The sequence below is a fragment of the Manis javanica genome, chromosome 5 (genome assembly GCF_040802235.1).
Source record: "Manis javanica isolate MJ-LG chromosome 5, MJ_LKY, whole genome shotgun sequence".
Taxonomy (NCBI): Eukaryota; Metazoa; Chordata; class Mammalia; order Pholidota; family Manidae; genus Manis; species Manis javanica.
Genome location: NC_133160.1, coordinates 51702863 through 51719860, shown reverse-complemented (window position 1 = coordinate 51719860; position 16998 = coordinate 51702863). Strand labels below are relative to the sequence as shown.

General features: G+C 40.8%; 1 protein-coding gene across 2 annotated transcripts in view; it reads right to left on the bottom strand.

The window, feature by feature from the left end:
• The window catches only part of TBC1D9 (TBC1 domain family member 9), a 130830-nt gene that overhangs the window by 33761 nt on the left and 80071 nt on the right, over positions 1-16998 (bottom strand). For both annotated transcript variants that reach the window (XM_036998692.2, XM_036998691.2), the window contains 4 exons: positions 8759-8987; positions 8071-8332; positions 6082-6289; positions 799-1005 (listed from right to left, as the gene is read on the bottom strand). In XM_036998692.2, coding sequence (XP_036854587.1) covers positions 799-1005; positions 6082-6289; positions 8071-8332; positions 8759-8987 — 906 coding nt within the window. The remainder of the gene's footprint in view (positions 1-798; positions 1006-6081; positions 6290-8070; positions 8333-8758; positions 8988-16998) is intronic.

Genomic DNA, 16998 nt, shown 5'->3' with positions numbered 1-16998 from the left:
AAAAGCAGCAGGCAGTCATTTTGGCAGGGGTTAAGAGAGGTGCATGGTCACAGGCTACAGAGCTTTAAAATAGGTTTCTTTCCTCTGTAGTTTAGACTCATTTTTGCAGCATACAGGTTGGCCATTTGTTTCTCTGATTAGCATGCATGCAAAACATGACATGGTTGAGTCAACTGTTTATGGGACTGTCTCCTTCACCTCCTTTAGTTTTGGTGCCTCCAAAATGCTCACATAACCTTGGAGCAGGTGGATGGGGACACAGACATTCCCTGTGAGCTCAGCATCTTTACTACATATTTTAGCTGCCAGTAATTTGTTCTAACATTTGAACTAGTCACATATCTTCTGGGGCTCCAGTTTCCCTGGATGTCAGTTCAGGGCCTAATTCAACAGGGACACAATATATATTTTATCATAATCAAATCACCATGATGATGTTGTATTTCAGGTTCGAGACTTCCTTTAGTGACCTCTGCACCATTCTCACTAGTGTGGCTATATGGACCAGAGTCACCTGCTGTGTAACCAGAACAAATTACTTAATACTTTCTTCCACTGTAAAATAAGAGGGTTAGAACCAGATGATCTATAAGGTTTTTCCAGCACTGTAATCCCAAATACAAGCATCATGAAATCTAAATGACACATTGCTGAGAATACTGGTGTGGGTGTCAGGGTTGGTGGTTTATGTCAGTACATCTGCAAAGTTTGAAGATCAAACAAAAGGGACAAGGAGGTGAACACTCCAGGGTAGAGTAAGAATATGAACAAAAACACCCATAAGTGTCTTCCACAGACCTCATCATCTGAGCTGTTGTAGCTTCCTGAAAACTCTTTGTCCAAGTATATTTTGGAGGTTGTTTGCTGCAGGAAGTCAGAGATCCTCTGCACTAGAAAGTCTCTATCTTTCAAATTGGCAAATAGGAAGGTCATCCTGTTTCGGGTGCTGATGGATAAAGGACTAGGGAGGACGCTGGAGCTGTCTGCCTTTTCCACAATTGTCACCTGAAAAGAAACACGAAACAAAGCATTACTTTGAAAACAGCCTGAGGGACACTGAAGAAGGAGCACGGGACTTTTACATTCTGCAGGAACCACCCACATTTACTGAGGCAAACTGAGATTCTTTGATACTGTTGCATTAAAATAAAACAGCTCATAGCCAATCAAACTGGAGCTCATAGAGAAGATGGAATCATCTTGCTTGTCTTTCTAAATCAGTAGTTCTAAGTTGGGAGTAATTTTGCCCCCAGGAGACACCTGGCAACATCTAGAGGCAGTATTTGGTTGTTCCAAGTGGACGGTACCATGGCATCTATTAGGTAGAGGCCAGGAATGCTTCTAAACATCCTGTAGAGCACAGGATAGCCCCTGACAAAATGCAGCCCAAGACGTCTGTAGTGCCAAGGCTGAAAACCTTGCTGTGAAGGAATTCTTAGATTTTCATTAAAATTTCATAGAACCATAAGAAATAGGATTCCCAGCTGCTGCATTATCCATAAGAGAAAGAAACAACCTTTGACATTCACTCCTTTCACTGAGCTTAATGGGATGGTTCAGAACACCACCAATCCTTCAAATGCCTCCTTTAGACCCCAGCGCTTTGCATCCTTCACCTCCTACCACAAAGTTCTAAAGGCTTAATTCTGAAGAGACAGGATGTAAACAGCTTCACTACCTTATCTGCACTGGCTGTGCGCGTGTGCGCACCTGTTGAAGTTGAGTCTACCTCATGGGAGAAAAAATAAGAAAGGGGGACATCCATTTTAGCTCTGAACTGAAGACATATATTTGGTGGTTTATCATAGGATTTTCATCAGCTGGGAACCACGATAAATGCATTAAAACTTTTTTCTTTAGCTCATTAGGAAAACCATCTCAAGGCCAGCTTGAGATAAATGGTTTGCTTGCAGCAGTTCTAGAGAATCTGCTTAAAGTTAAGTTTCTCTTCCTCTCTTCATTTTCATTTCCATCTGTAAGTAGTCTAGAAGGTTCAATTTCAACCTCTTCATCAGCCTTTTTATGGGAAATACATTTCTCCAAAGCAGAGCTTTAAAAACTTTTACTCCTTAAAGTGAGGAAACCTATTGGAGCTGCTTAGAAAGTTGCACAGCCCCTAGAATAACACGGGTACGCCTGGGGTCCATAAAGGCAGAAGCTTCAGGACCTGGGTTTCACTCACAGATTTTATACATACATACAACTAGCTGTATATTTATATATTTTTAAAGGAATTCCCTGAGATACCTGGAGCTGTACAAAAATGTTTTTCCCCTCATTCAAAAAAAGCTAGAGAAACAGAAAAATAAACAATGTCTTTATCATGAAAAGAACACTTGAAAAGAATCTATCATGAAAAGAGTACTGACACCTAAGGTGTGCTACACAGGCTCACAGCTTCTTTCCTCACAACAGATTTTTTTTCTGATTCCTTTGGTTACCAGGTGTCTGAGACTAAATGACAAATGCCAAGGGAACCAAAATTTCCAGTTCTGTGCCTAAAATTCAGGTAGCCAGGTGGATCTTGACAATGTCAAAGTGGAACGTCATTTACCCAGCTGGATCACTAATACAAAAATACCCACAAAGGGGCCACAAAAAAACATATGAATGCTCACACAGGTCACACAATATTTTCCACTGACAAATGAGTGCTAGTAGAATTCTATGCCATATGTTTTGTGCCACCAGAAAAGGGTAACAGCTACAATTATGTGTTCTAATTGTTTAATGACACACATTTTCATCACCAACCTGGTTATAAAATAAACTGGAATTTAATCAAATCTTGGGACTGATTTTGGAACATTTACAAGGTACCTTATGATTAAAAATAAAGATTTCATCTGGAATCTCTGTCTAATGAGGAACCTAATCAGCTCACTTTATCCTCCTGCTCTGCTGCCTTTTCAAATTCTGTAGTCATTTGCTTCTGCGTAAACACTGAACATCTGTTGATTTGGTGTACCTTATTAAGCTTGTGTATGGAATATATGCTAATAATCTCCAGGCAATATTTCAGCTCATTTATAAAAACTTAAGTAAAACAATTTCCAGTTTATACAGTCCTAAAAGTGACCCCTAACATTTCCCATAGAGGCTCCTGCAGATCAATCACTTAATTTCTTTCTGAAAGGAATCCAGTACACAGAGAGACCACTCTACTCAAACAGAGTCTGGGTGGAGGGTGGAGGACGGGAGCCCTGCCCCACTGCTTTTCTGTCATGATGGTTACCTAAACATAATAACAATTACATCAAGTCCATTGCTTCTTCCATTAGTTGGGGTTAGGGATCGACCATTAATGTATCTCAGGGATTCACCAGGCTAAAGGGAGGGAACCGCTGTCTCCCGGAGCATTTCTTTAAGGCTCATCCACCAACCACATCAGACTTCACCTCAAAATGTCACCTCCACTACCATCCCTCCTCTGTTTAACCCTGCAGTATGACTGAATTATCTCTGCCCTACTCTCTGTTAGGGAAAACAAAAGATGGGTAGGGAAATCAATCCCATTCTCTCCATTTGCCTGTGCTCTCCCTATCATATGGAAAATCACACTAAAATGTGAACAGCTAGCTGGAGCTGGTGAACAGGAAAGCAGACCTTGACACAGCTTCCAGCCCTGTTCTGCTCCTCGTTTCCCTCGGGATAAACAGTGATGACACGCTAAAATTCATAAATGGCACATCCGAAGTGCATTCTCAGTCCCTCAGTGGGTTTCCCTATCCCTTCAGGGTAACTCTGTTTTATTACATTCAAACAGTACTTGATGAATAGAAGTAAGTTTAGTAACAGTAAAATGAAGTTTACCGAAAAAGGCAAATTTGCTGAAAAAGTTTTGAAATGCATTTCAGAGCCAAATGTAAGTACTGTTGAATTATCCATCTCAGAAGTCACCCCCCACAATTTATCCAGGCCTCAAAAAATGCCATAATACATTCTTTGTATTAGCTTATCCTAAAAAAAAGGAGAACTATGTTAATTGCCTAACATGTTGCCTTATTTTTGATCCACCAATTCAACTTCTAGGAAATACTAATGTCAGGAAAATTACACATATGACTGGGAAAAAGCTAAAGACCATGCAAAGGTGTAACTCTACATTACTGAATAAATAAATTCTATATATCCATTTAATGGTGTAATATGCAGTCATTTAAAATCACACTATAGAAGAACATTTAATGGTAAGAGGAAAAGTTTAATATATACTCAGTGTTAAGGTAAATAAGTAAAAAGTAAAAATTTCCTGTTTTATGTCTAAATAACAGAAATGATATATACATAACAAAGTACAGAAAAAGCCTACTAAGTCATACAGCAGAATGTTAAATGTAGCTGTCTTTGAATGATGGGTTCTAGGGGTTTAAGGATGAAATTTGTTTTCTTTTCATTAGGCTGTATTTTTATACATTTTCAGTTAGTAACAGTGCATTATTCTTAAAATTAGAAAATAAAGAAAATTGGGTCACATAAATGTTTTAAGAAAAGAAGGCAGAGGGAAACCTGAATCCTTTACTATAGGAAATCTTAACAAAGGGACAATCTTGGTTAGATAGTCAAAGCTTCTAACCATTTCAACTTCTAGAAAAAGACCATGCTGACAGGGAAATCCGCTTGTCTTTTCTGTGCGAGCACAGCTGGATTCAAATGTAGCCTACATGCTTTGGCTTCCATTTTCCTATTCCACATGTCTCCAAAGAAGGGGAAGAGATGTATTTCATTCTCTTAAATACAGATAAGACTGGTTAACTATGTAGTTATCAATGGGAACAAAATCTGTTATCTGATTATCAATAGGCACCTTGTGGTCATCAATTTCAACAGTTGTACATTTAACACCCTGTGCAAAAATTTAACCCATTGTATATATGTAGGAAAATCCCTGTATAATAAAGGTATTTTCTCTGGGCAAAAAAAGAAAAAAAGAAAAAAAGTAAAAGACCATGGTATGGTAGGTTGTAAGTTGTCAAGTTGGAAACTGTAGCCAGCCCTTTACATCCTAATCTGGAGTTCCTGCTCTATCCCAAACCTCACTGCAAGGCTGCCATACAAGTACCAGGAAAACCCATCCCTGTGCAGACATGACAGGACCAACCTTAATCCTGGACATAATAAAAATGTTTAAAGACTAACAATGTGCAATGTCATTACTGTGCATGAGAATCACCTTGGGACTTTACTAAAATACAGATTCCAAAACTTACAGATTCAGAAGACCTGGGGTAGGTTCAGAAATCTGCCACTGTGGCCAGCAGCCCAGGTGCTTCTAAATGCAGGGAATTGGCAGACCAGATCCAAACAACCTAGACTAGTTCCTTCAGACCAAGCTGCAGCCAAGTGTAATAACCACATTTTCTACTTTCTGTGATGCTTTGCCATCTAGGGGCCTTGCTGACCTTGGTAGGACCACCCCTCCCAGAGTAAGTCAACTCCTGGTGACAGGAAAGACACACCTGTGAGCAAGCCTTTCATGTACAAACTGACCAGTGCAGAGCTCACACCCCAACCACCTTTGTAATATAGTTTTCACACTCCAGGCCACTGTTCACCTGCCTTTATCACTCCAGAGACAGAAACCAGATAACTAGGGGCAGCACTTATGCCGCAAAGCCTGCTGAAATTAGTCAAACTAGCCACTCCTAAACCTGCTTACCCTTCCTGGCCTGTTTCTTCCCAGAGAAACCACAATAAGGGCTCCTGCCCACATCTATCCTGTTCCCTGTGCCTGCTGACCAGCCCCGGTGCTTCCCCGTGTGGCCCCACAGCCCCTCTTGGGGAACCTGTGAACATGACAGGCTGTCTTTCCAATGGCAGTGATCTGACCTGTTGGCCACATCAAACCTGAGCCACAACAAAATGTCCATGTTAAATCACGAGGCTGCCTCTGGGAGAGCTCTCCCAGGCCCCAGACTCATGTAACAGTGAGAACACATGGAAAGGTGGCAGGTGCCACCAAAGAAACACAAAGCTCACCCACGGTTAAAAGCCAATCAGTTGCTGGTAAAAGTATTCCTGACTCACAAAAGAGTGCTACAAGTGAAACTTTCAGAACATCCGTTTTCACCTGACACTTACCTCACGGAGTGGAATAATGAGGCTACACAAGTTCTCCTCCTTGCTGGTGAAGCAGATGTAATTTGTGGACACAAACATCTGCCCCAGAATGTGCATTTTGTTAAAGGGTGTCCAGAGGGTGCAGTCTGTGTGGCCGTCCAGTTTTTCATCTTTGGGCAGCCGGAAAAGTGCACGGTATCTTTCGCTCTTGGCCCTGGCATCAAGGTCACTGGAAAGCAATAATCACAACTCACCTCACGCAACAGAAATGTTTCAACACCTTCTAAGAGACGTAGCAGTGGAGGTCCCACAGCCTGTCTTTCCCCTTCTCGATCTTGCCAGACTTACCCCTACCTTCTCTGCTTTCTATTGAAGCAGCTAACTCCCTATGACCCAAAAGCATAATAAAATTATTTTAATATGTTTAGATCCCTCATGTAGACATTTTGCAATCGATATCTGTAAATGTTAAAGAATCTTAGAAAAACTAGGCCTAGACAGGAAAGTCATTTGTTTTCTAAAATAATACAATAATTTCTAAAGAGATGATTACATTTACGCTTATTCAGAGCCACTTCCATTGTCTTAACCTTTAAGAAAGACCTAATGAGAATCCAAACAAGCTTCATAAATCCACTGGCTGTCACTGTCTGCCATAAATGGACAAGACTGTCTAAAACACAGGAACACCCCACCTCTGGGGGCAGCTAGGGTTTCTGACTTCAGCCTGCTCCTCTGACTACAGTCTTCCCCGAATAAGTCCCTTTTTCCTGCTCACTATACATGTTGTTTTAACCTCTCCCTTCAAGCTCTACCTTACCTCAGCTCTTCGGTGGTCTAGCTTCTGGCTTCACAGAGCAGGGACAGGCATAAGGCAGCAGCTCCCTCCAGCTCCCTCCCTTCTACCTCCAAAACAACCTCCGTCCTCACCTTCTCTTACTCCCTTTCCCTGTTTCAGAGAGGAACCGGCACACATAAGAATTATTTTCTATGCCCCAGAAGATATCACTTTAAAAATTATTTGTTTTCTTATAGCTTTATCTCTGTGCCCCCTCCTGTCCCTGCACCTATCATCATCAGCAGACTCTTCCCATTCTATCCTATGTTCACATCTTGTACATTCTAAAAGAGCAGTCCCCCCCCTCCTTTGCCTCTGCTTGAAGAAGCAGCCTACACTTCCTAACCCCATTTACTTGCCTTTCATTTGCTATTTAACACATTGCTGTACCACTATTCATCCCCCACCCTCTACTGAAACATGTCTCAAATCACCAAAGACACCTTAACTGCAGTGCCCTCTGGTCACATTCCAACTAAGAGATGTACACCAGTGAGTTCCAGTTTCACATCAGTCACTGGTCCAATCTTCAAGGAGATGTCCTCCAGGCAACAACTCCACGTGATCAAAACTGAGCTCTCACGTCCCTCAGACATGCCCTGCTTCTCTCTTTCCCCATCTCAGTTTGGGGCAATTCCACACACACACACTGACACTTAGGAGCATCCATTTCCCCTTACTCTCTCTAGCTTGACTTCCCCAGCTGGATTTGCAGGCTTCTCTCAGCCTCTCCTCACCTGAGCTCTGGCTCCTGCCGGATGTGTGACAGACTTGCTTCCCTCTGAGTGTTTCCCCTGTGCTTCCCCCATCGTGTTATTCCCTCTGCCCAAATACCCGCCCTGCCGAATCTGCACAGTAACGCCCACTACCTCTTGAGAGTCCGGCTGCAAGCAGCCTCCACCGAGGCCTTTCTTCCCACTCTGCGCGTCCTGCTGGGTGTGCAGCCACGGCCCTCTGCTCACAGGGCACAGAGTTCCCATCACTGTGTGGAAGCTGGCCCTGGCTGCCTCGCTTACTGAGCTGTGAGCACTTCAGGGAGTCTCTCCCAGTTTTGCATCAATACCCAGAAAAGGGTCAAGAACCCTTGAAGTCGCTCGGCAAGGTTAAAATTCATAAACAAAGGCTGCGTTTCTTGTTTCTAAAGTCTGTCGGGTTTTGTCTCTGTCACCTACCGTTTTAGAGCAGACACTTTTTTAGGAGATTTCTTTTTCAGTTTGGGCAGGGATCTATCTTGCTCGAATCCCTCATTGTCTAAGAGTTGCCTCATGGCTATGTTGGCGAGCTGCTCCATTAACTTGAAAGTCTCATTGATGTTGAGAAATACGGAGAAGAAATGTTCACTGGACCTTGTGCTCGCTTTGATCACGTCAGGCAGAAGCAGTGTGGCGTTCTTCTCAAGCTGAGTGATGTCCACCCACCGGATTACCAGCTTGGCTGAGCACAGGGAACAACGCTGTGTCAACACCCGGGTTCTTGAAATGCCTCCCAGATCTCTCACCCGACCCTGCAATCTCCCTGAACTCTGAGTTGTGTGCCCAAACCGATTATTGTTTTGTTTGTTAGTTTTGAGAAGCGAATTCAGATCACATAAATTCTGAGTTTGTAATTATTATGGAGTTGAGTCTATGTCTATAAATTAATTATAACTTTGGTGAATCCTTATTACTTAATGACAAATATTTTTTTTTTACAAATATTGAACTGAAGGTAACTGAATTCACTTGCTAAATTGTTAAGACACAGCGTTAACCCAGTCAGAGTTACAGATTTATTTTTGATATTTTGATGTGGCTTATGAGCTCAGAGCAAACACCTCAGTAGACTTTGCAAAGCTTCCCTCTGAAATTCTAGACAACTTACCTTCCCGTCCCATGAGAAAAGAATAAAAACAAAGGTGGTTAATACTGAGGTACATCCAACCCTGACGGGGAACCTTCCCCTTCCAGTAGCTGCAGGAATAGTAGTTGACGAGTTTCTCTTCCTCAGGCATCCCAAACAGCCTATGGAATTTCACAATAGCTTCTTTAAACTTCTCTGTGTCCTCATCTTCCTTCACATCATTGATTTTGTTATACTCTGCAATGATGCCCTAAGCAGGGATAAAACAGAAAACCCACAACTGGCATTAGTGTGAGGAGATCTGAGAGCTCTTTTTTTTTTTTTTGTATGCTTTCCTTTCCATATTGGAAAGGAAGAAAAAAACAATTTCCAAGGCTAGAATTTTTAAAAAGTTGACAGATTATTTTCAAAGCCAGCGACCAAGTAGCATCTGTGTACTAAAAGATTTTCAAATAACAACATAGATGTTATTATCTCTTTGTTAAGAGATAATCTTTTTATTAAGATCTCTGAGAATGAAGCCTGTGGTTTTATTTTACAAATCAGGAGATGTAAAGATTTTGCTAGGGATACTGCTTCTTTTCTCAGCTTATTATGATGGAGTTGTTCCAAAGGTCTATTCCTGCTTTTCTCAAAACTCAACAAAAAATCATCATGAATGGACAAGGGAGGAATGAAAGACTAGTTAGCATTTCACTAACTGACCAGTGGCCACAAACCATGTCTTAGGGCCATGAATAATATCAGGGAATCCAGAAAAAAGGAACAACCATTTGAGCAGAAAAGGGGCAACCAGGAGAACAAAAATCATATTAGATTCACAATTTTTGGTCAACTGGACAACAAAAAAAGAAGTATTTGCATAGCAAGTAACTGGCTTCACCTACTGTTTAATCATTACAGTAGCTTGAGAGACTATTTCATTATTATCCAGTTCCTGAAAACTGGCTTCTACCTGTATCTCTTGATGGAAAATGCTCCCTTTAATGTCACCTTTGACTTTGGAATCATCAAATCCCTCTCACCTTATGTTGATCTTCTCTGATCTTAAGGTAGCCCTGGAATAGCATGAGCTTTTGGGCATGGCAGTTTTGGGTTCATATCCCAACAGCATCACTGCCTGTCTCTGTGAAACTGGACAACCTTTCGGATTCTCCTTGATGTGACCGACATCTCTACATGCCAATGATAGAAAATTGCAACTGTCTCATACCTAAAATTCCTGTCTTTGGGCTCTTATGCTTCCAGTATATCCCGAATGTTCCCTACAAATTTATCTTCCCTACTACTACACGTATAAAATCCAAAATTCTAGACCATGTGTCATTTGGATACAACATTGCAACCTTTTATTTCACTGTACTACATGCAACTGAAATTCCCCATCAGTAATTCTGCCCCAGCCAGTCCGAGGCACCCTCAAGTCTTCAGTGCCATTTATGTGCCTTCCCACTTTCTCGCCCATGGTCCTGTCACTCTGTGTGCCTAACATCTACAGTCAGAATGCTGTTGTCTCATTAATCCTACCAAGCCCCAAAGTCTGACCTAAATTCCACCTCTTTGTGAACCTTCTCCCAGCTATGATTCTCCTTCTCATATTAAGTACTGATGACTCTCTATGCCTTAGGAATGGAAATTATTTCCTGAATTCTATTTTCATCACCAGAGCTTTCACCCCTGTAGCCAGCAGTTGAGATAAGAAGGAGTGACAGCAGGAGGGAGGGCTTTTGTTTTCTGTAATCTCCATCACCATTCAATTCTAGTAAGAAACAAACATGTAAGCAACAAATTGAACAGCAAACAATGCGCTTAGTGTGGAAACACCATCCTAAGGCAAATCTCCACCCTATTCTAACAGGAAAATTAAGCTCACTTACATAGTCCAAGAATGATTACAATAGCTTCCCAAATGGCATGCCATCAGGAGTCTTCACACTCTCTTCCATGTTTTCTATGGCCACTTTCTGACACAGGAATCTGACTGTAGCATTCCCATCTTTAAAATGTCCATAAACTATCAGTGAAGGAGGGAGAAAGTCCAGCCTGCATCTCATGACATAAAACCCCTTCTTCATCTGCCCAGATCAACCTTGCCAGGTTCTGCGTAAATATCATTCCCTGTGAAACGGGCCCAATCCTAATGAGGACTAAGCCTTCTCATCAGTATGTTCTCTCAATTTATATGTTTACTGGCAACATTTTGTTTATCTGTTCCTCTGCTACAAAACATACATTCCAAAAGATAAAGATAATGTCTCGAATGTTTTTTATCACTAGTAGTTAGCACCTGAAAGATATTCAGTGAAAATTATTATTACTGTCTTTCCAAATTAGAATATATCCTAAGGGGCCATATCTTAGTCTTTATTGTGTCTGCCAGAGTTGAAGATTTTTAAATCTTATATTGTTCAGGAGTTAGCAACCCTTGAGAAATTAAGTGCCAAGTGGCCAGCTCCTGTTTTTTTGTCATGCAGAAGGACTGTATGGCTGGCACTGAAGTCTTAATATACTTCTCTGAGGACTAAGATAAAGTTGCTTCCTCTAATTACTTTTGATATACTTCCACTGACAGGATAGAGATGGTTGACTTTGCTGGAGGGTAGGGGAGATCCACTTTGGACCTAGGTTATCTCAGGAGTGAGTAGGCTTTGGTAGCATGCCAGATTAGGGAATTTGGGGCAACCAGGAGGCAGTGTGAGGGCACTGGACCTCTGTGTTAGAGGGGAAAAAGCCAATTCAGAGAGAAAAGGGATGAGAAAAACCTGGGTTGGTAAATATACCTGTAGCTCATGTGACATTTCAAAGGTATCAATGCCTTTAGAGGGATATCAGAAAAATATATAAGAAGCAAAAAATGAATAGATAAAAGTGATTGAGTAGAACCCACTAATAAGCAGCAGTTGTGTCCCTAGGCAATTTCAATGGCTTATCAGTTCAGAGTCACCCTGGAGACCTTCATGTGGGCTACTGTTTGCCCTTCTCCTGTGTACATAGGTAGCAGGACTGTTTCCTAACATCACAATAAGGAGATTAGAAGGGAGTGATACATAACAAACCAAATGATACCCACATGTTTTGAGAGGAAAACATTAAGTTTAGACTATGATATCTGAAGATGTACTGAACACATTTCTAGAGTGCTAATTCAAATTTTAAAAAGAAAATGGTTTTATATATGAGAGGATTTATGAGCATACTGAACTGAGAAACATTGCTCTGAAACACTGTGGTGCCTAATACACTAATGTCAACAGACCAGGCCTTGCCAACTAATATTTGCAATAAGGATAATAGTCCCCATCAAGTTCCACTTTCAACTTTCCCACCTTTAAGAAAAGAGAGGGTCCAGAATTTGAAACCTCTTCTTAATTTGCTGTAACTGTGTAACCAGGTGGACTGGATGGTGGAGCAAAGGGATAGGATGTCTTCTTCTGATACATTCTACAGGTTTTATATGACATAAAATAGGACAACCCTGTTTAGGAAACAGCTCTACATATCTTTGGAAAATCACTATATCCAAATATTTAGGATGTCCAATATAAATTTAAATAAGCCAAGGACACTGACAGGTAATTCACTAAAAGGAGAAAATTTAATTAGCAAACATGAAAAAATTTCCAACCTCATAATTAATCAAAGAAAAAAAATTAAAACAGCAAGACAAGTGTTGACATCCAAAATATATAAAGAGCTCACACACTTCAACAAACAAAAAGCAAATAATCCAATTAAAAAAATGGGCACAGATCTGAACAGACACTTCTCCAAAGAAGAAATTCAGATGGTCAACAGACACATGAAAAGATGTTCCACACTGCTAATCATCAGAGAAATGCAAATTAAAACCACAATAAGATATCACCTCACACCAGTAAGGATAGCTACCATCCAAAAGACAAACAACAACAAATGTTGGTGAGGATGTGGAGAAAGGGGAACCCTCCTACACTGCTGGTGGGAATGTAACTTAGTTCAACTATTGTGGAAAGCAGTATGGAGGTTCCTCAAAAAACTCAAAATAGAAATATCATTTGACCCAGGAATTCCACTTCTAGGAATTTACCATAAGAATGCAGCAGCCCAGTTTGAAAAAGACAGATGCACCCCTATGTTTATCACAGCACTATTTACAATAGCCAAGAAATGGAAGCAACCTAAGTGTCCATAAGTAGATGAATGGATAAAGAAGATGTGGTACATATACACATGGAATATTATTCAGCCATAAGAAGAAAACAAATCCTACCATTTGCAACAACATGGATGGAGCTAGAGGGTATTATGCTTAGTGAAATAAGCCAGGTGGAAAAAGACAAGTATCAAATGATTTCACTCATCTGTGGAGTATAAGAACAAAGAAAAAAAACTGAAGGAACAAAACAGCAGCAGACTTACAGAACCCAAGATTGGACTAACAGTTACCAAAGGGAAAGGGACTGGGGAGGATGGGTGGGAACAGAGGGATAAGGGGAAAAAAAGGGGCATTACTATTAGCAGACATAATATAGGATGGGGCACATGGAGGGCACACAGAGAAGACAAGTAGTGATTCTATAGCATCTTACTATGCTGATGGACAGTGACTGTAATGGGGTATGTGGGGGGGACTTGATGATGGGGGAAGTCTAGTAAACATTATGTTGCTCTTGTAATTGTAGATTAATGATACCAAAAAAGAACAACAACAAAACAAACACACACAAAAAACAGCAAGACACAAGCTTTTAGTTACTAAATTTGAGAAACCATGTAAACAACTATAATGACAAAAGTAAGCAATGGTATAATCTCATAGGGATTCCTATATATTGACAATATTTACTAAGGTCCATTAGAAAAGTATAAACCACTGAATGCATTAACCAATATTTTATAATCTATCCCCAAAGATTATATGAGCAAAAGTGCTAGAAGCTATGGAGACTTATAGAAAGAGAAGAATGGTAAGGTTAATTATGGGATCATATTCAGTTATTAAAATAACAACTAAAAATTATATTGCAATGTTGGTTAACTTAAAAAAAGCATGATAAAAAACTTTTGTACAGTGAGACTACTGCGATAAAATGTCTATTACAGCTGATGGGATTAAAGATGGCGGCATGAGAGGAGAGACAGAGGCTTCCTCCTAAAACTGGAAACAATTAGAAAATTTAATTGGCATAACTAATCCTGAGAGAGCAACAGGAAAGAGGACAGCGCCAGACTGCACACACCTGGAGAAAAGAGCAGACCTCACCGAACGTGGTAACATACCAGAGCCCCTCCCCAACCCCAGCTCACCAGTGGGAGGAAGAGAAATGGAGCAGGGAGGTAGTGGAAAGCCTGGGACTGCTGAATACCTAGCTCTGGATATCTGCGCTTGGAGCACAAACCTACATTTCATGGTGCTTTCATGAGACTTGCATGACTATCGGGTTGGAAAATTAATACAGGCAGAAGGAGACTGGGATTCCGGCCACTTGTGAAAAGCAGGCATCCATATCTGGCTGCTCTAGGATAAAAACTTATACCTGTGTGCCCTGCCCACTGGCTCAGGCAATGGAGACAGGCACAGCAGCCGGAAGGCGGGGAACAGCTCTTTCCTCCCCCCAGGCACCACTACTGCTCCCCTGTGACCCCCGACATTGCTTCAGGGGCTCAGCAGCTCCGGAATAGAGCTTCTGGACACTAGGGGGCGCCATATACAAACATTAAATGCCAAAGGAACCTTGTCCAGAGTAAAATTATTAATACAACTCCCAAGAAAGATTTAAATGATATGGATCTCGTGACTCTTCATGAAAGGGAGTTCAAAATAAAATTCATCAACATTCTAATGGAGGTATGGAAAGACATCCAAGAACTCAGGAATGAATTCAGGTCAAAGATCCAATCATTGAAGAGCACGATGGAGGATATTAAAAGCAGGTTGGATACTGTGGAGGAGACAATAAATGAAATAGAAACTAGAGAAGAGGAATACAAAGAAGCTGAGGCACGCAGAGAGAAAGCATCTCTAAGAATGAAAGAATATTGAGAGAACTGTGTGACCAAACCAAGTGGAACAATATTCGCATTATAGGGATACCAGAAGAAGAGCGAGAGAAAGGGATAGAAAGTGTCTTTGAGGAGGTAGTTGCTGAAAAATTCCCCAATCTGGGAAGGAGGTAATCTCTAAGGCCATGGAGATCCACAGATCCCCCTACACAAGGGAACCAAGGAAGACAACACCAAGACACACAGTAATTAAAATGGGAAAGATCATGGATAAGGACAGACTGTTAAAAGCAGCCAGAGGCAGAAATAAGATCACACGCAAAGGAAAGCCCATCAGACTAACATCAGACTTCTCAGCAGAAACCTTACAGGCCAGAAGGAAGTGGCATGATGTATTGAATGCCATGAAGAAGAAGGGCCTGGAACCAAGATTACTTTATCCAGCAAGATTATCATTTAAATTTGAAGGAGGAATTAAACAATTTCCAGATAAGCAAAAGCTGAGAGAGTTTAACATCCACAAACCATCTGTGCAGTCTATTTTGGAGGGACTGCTATAGATGGAAGTGTTCTGAGTGTTGGATAGCTGTCAACAGAGGTAGCAAAACCACGGTAGGGAGGGTGGAGCAGCTGATTGTGAGGCAAATGCAAAATTAAATTGACTATCCCCAATGTCAATCAAGGGATAGACAAAAAGCACAGAATTTGATACCTGATATATAAAGAATGAAGGAGGAAGAAAAAGGAGGAGAAATAGAAAAGAACCTTTAGATTGTGTTTGTAACAGCATACTAAGTGAGTTAAGTTAGACTCTTAGATAGTAAGGAAAGTAACCTGGAACCTGTGGTAACCACGAATCTAAAGCCTGAAATGGCAATAAGTACATACCTATCGATAATCACCCTAAATGTAAATGGACTGAATGCACCAATCAAAAGACATAGGGTAACTGAATGGATAAAAAAACAAGACCCATCTATATGCTGCTTACCCAAGACTCACCTCAAACCCAAAGACATGCACAGACTAAAAGTCAAGGGATGGAAAAAGATACTTCATACAAACAATAGGGAGAAAAAAGCAGGTGTTGCAGTACTAGTATCAGACAAAATAGACTTCAAAACAAAGAAAGTAACAAGAGATAAAGAGGGATATTACATAATGATAAAGGGCTCAGTCCAACAAGAGGATATAACCATTCTAAATATATATGCACCCAATACAGGAGCACCAGCATATGTGAAGCAAATACTAACAGAACTAAAGAGGGAAATAGACTGCAATGCATTCATTTTGGAGACTTCAACACACCATTCAGTCCAAAGGACAGATGCACCAGACAGAAAATAAGTAAGGACACAGAGGCACTGAGCAACACACTAGAACAGATGGACCTAATAGACATCTATAGAACTCTACACCCAAAAGCAACAGGATACATACACATTCTTCTCAAGTGCACATGGAACATTCTCCACAACAGACCACATACTAGGCCACAAAAAAAGCCTCAGTAAATTCCAAAAGATTGAAATCCTACCAACCAACTTTTCAGACCACAAAGGTATAAAACTAGAAATAAATTGTACCAAGAAAGCAAAAAGGCTCACAAACACATGGAGGCTTAACAACACGCTTCTAAATAGTCAATGGATCAATGACCAAATTAAAATGGAGATCCAGGAATATATGGAAATAAATGACAACAGCAACACAAAGCCCCAACTTCTGTGGGATGCAGCGAAAGCAGTCTTAAGAGGAAAGTATATAGTAATCCAGGCATATTTAAAGAAGGAAGAACAAGCCAAGTGGAGAAAGACAAATACCAAATGATTTCACTCATCTGTGGAGTATAAGAACAAAGGAAAAACTGAAGGAACAAAACAGCAGCAGAATCACAGAACCCAGGAATGGACTAACAGTTACCTAAGGGAAAGAGACTGGGGAGAATGGGAGGGTAGGGTGGGATAAGGGCGGGGAAGAAGAAAGGGGGTATTATGATTAGCATGTATAATGTGGGGTTGGGGGAAAGGGGAGGGCTGTGCAACACAGAGAAGACAAGTAGTGATTCTACAACATCTTACTATGCTGATGGACAGTGACTAAAAAGAAAAAAAATGTCTTTTACAAATCTAGAAAGAAATACACAAATGTTATCTATGGTGTTTGGATTATAGGTGCCTCTGTGATTAATTATTACATTTATAACTTATAAAAGTTAATTAGGTCTCAAAACAAATGCATTTGGTGGTTCCCCCCATTATTGTACAATCTATGAA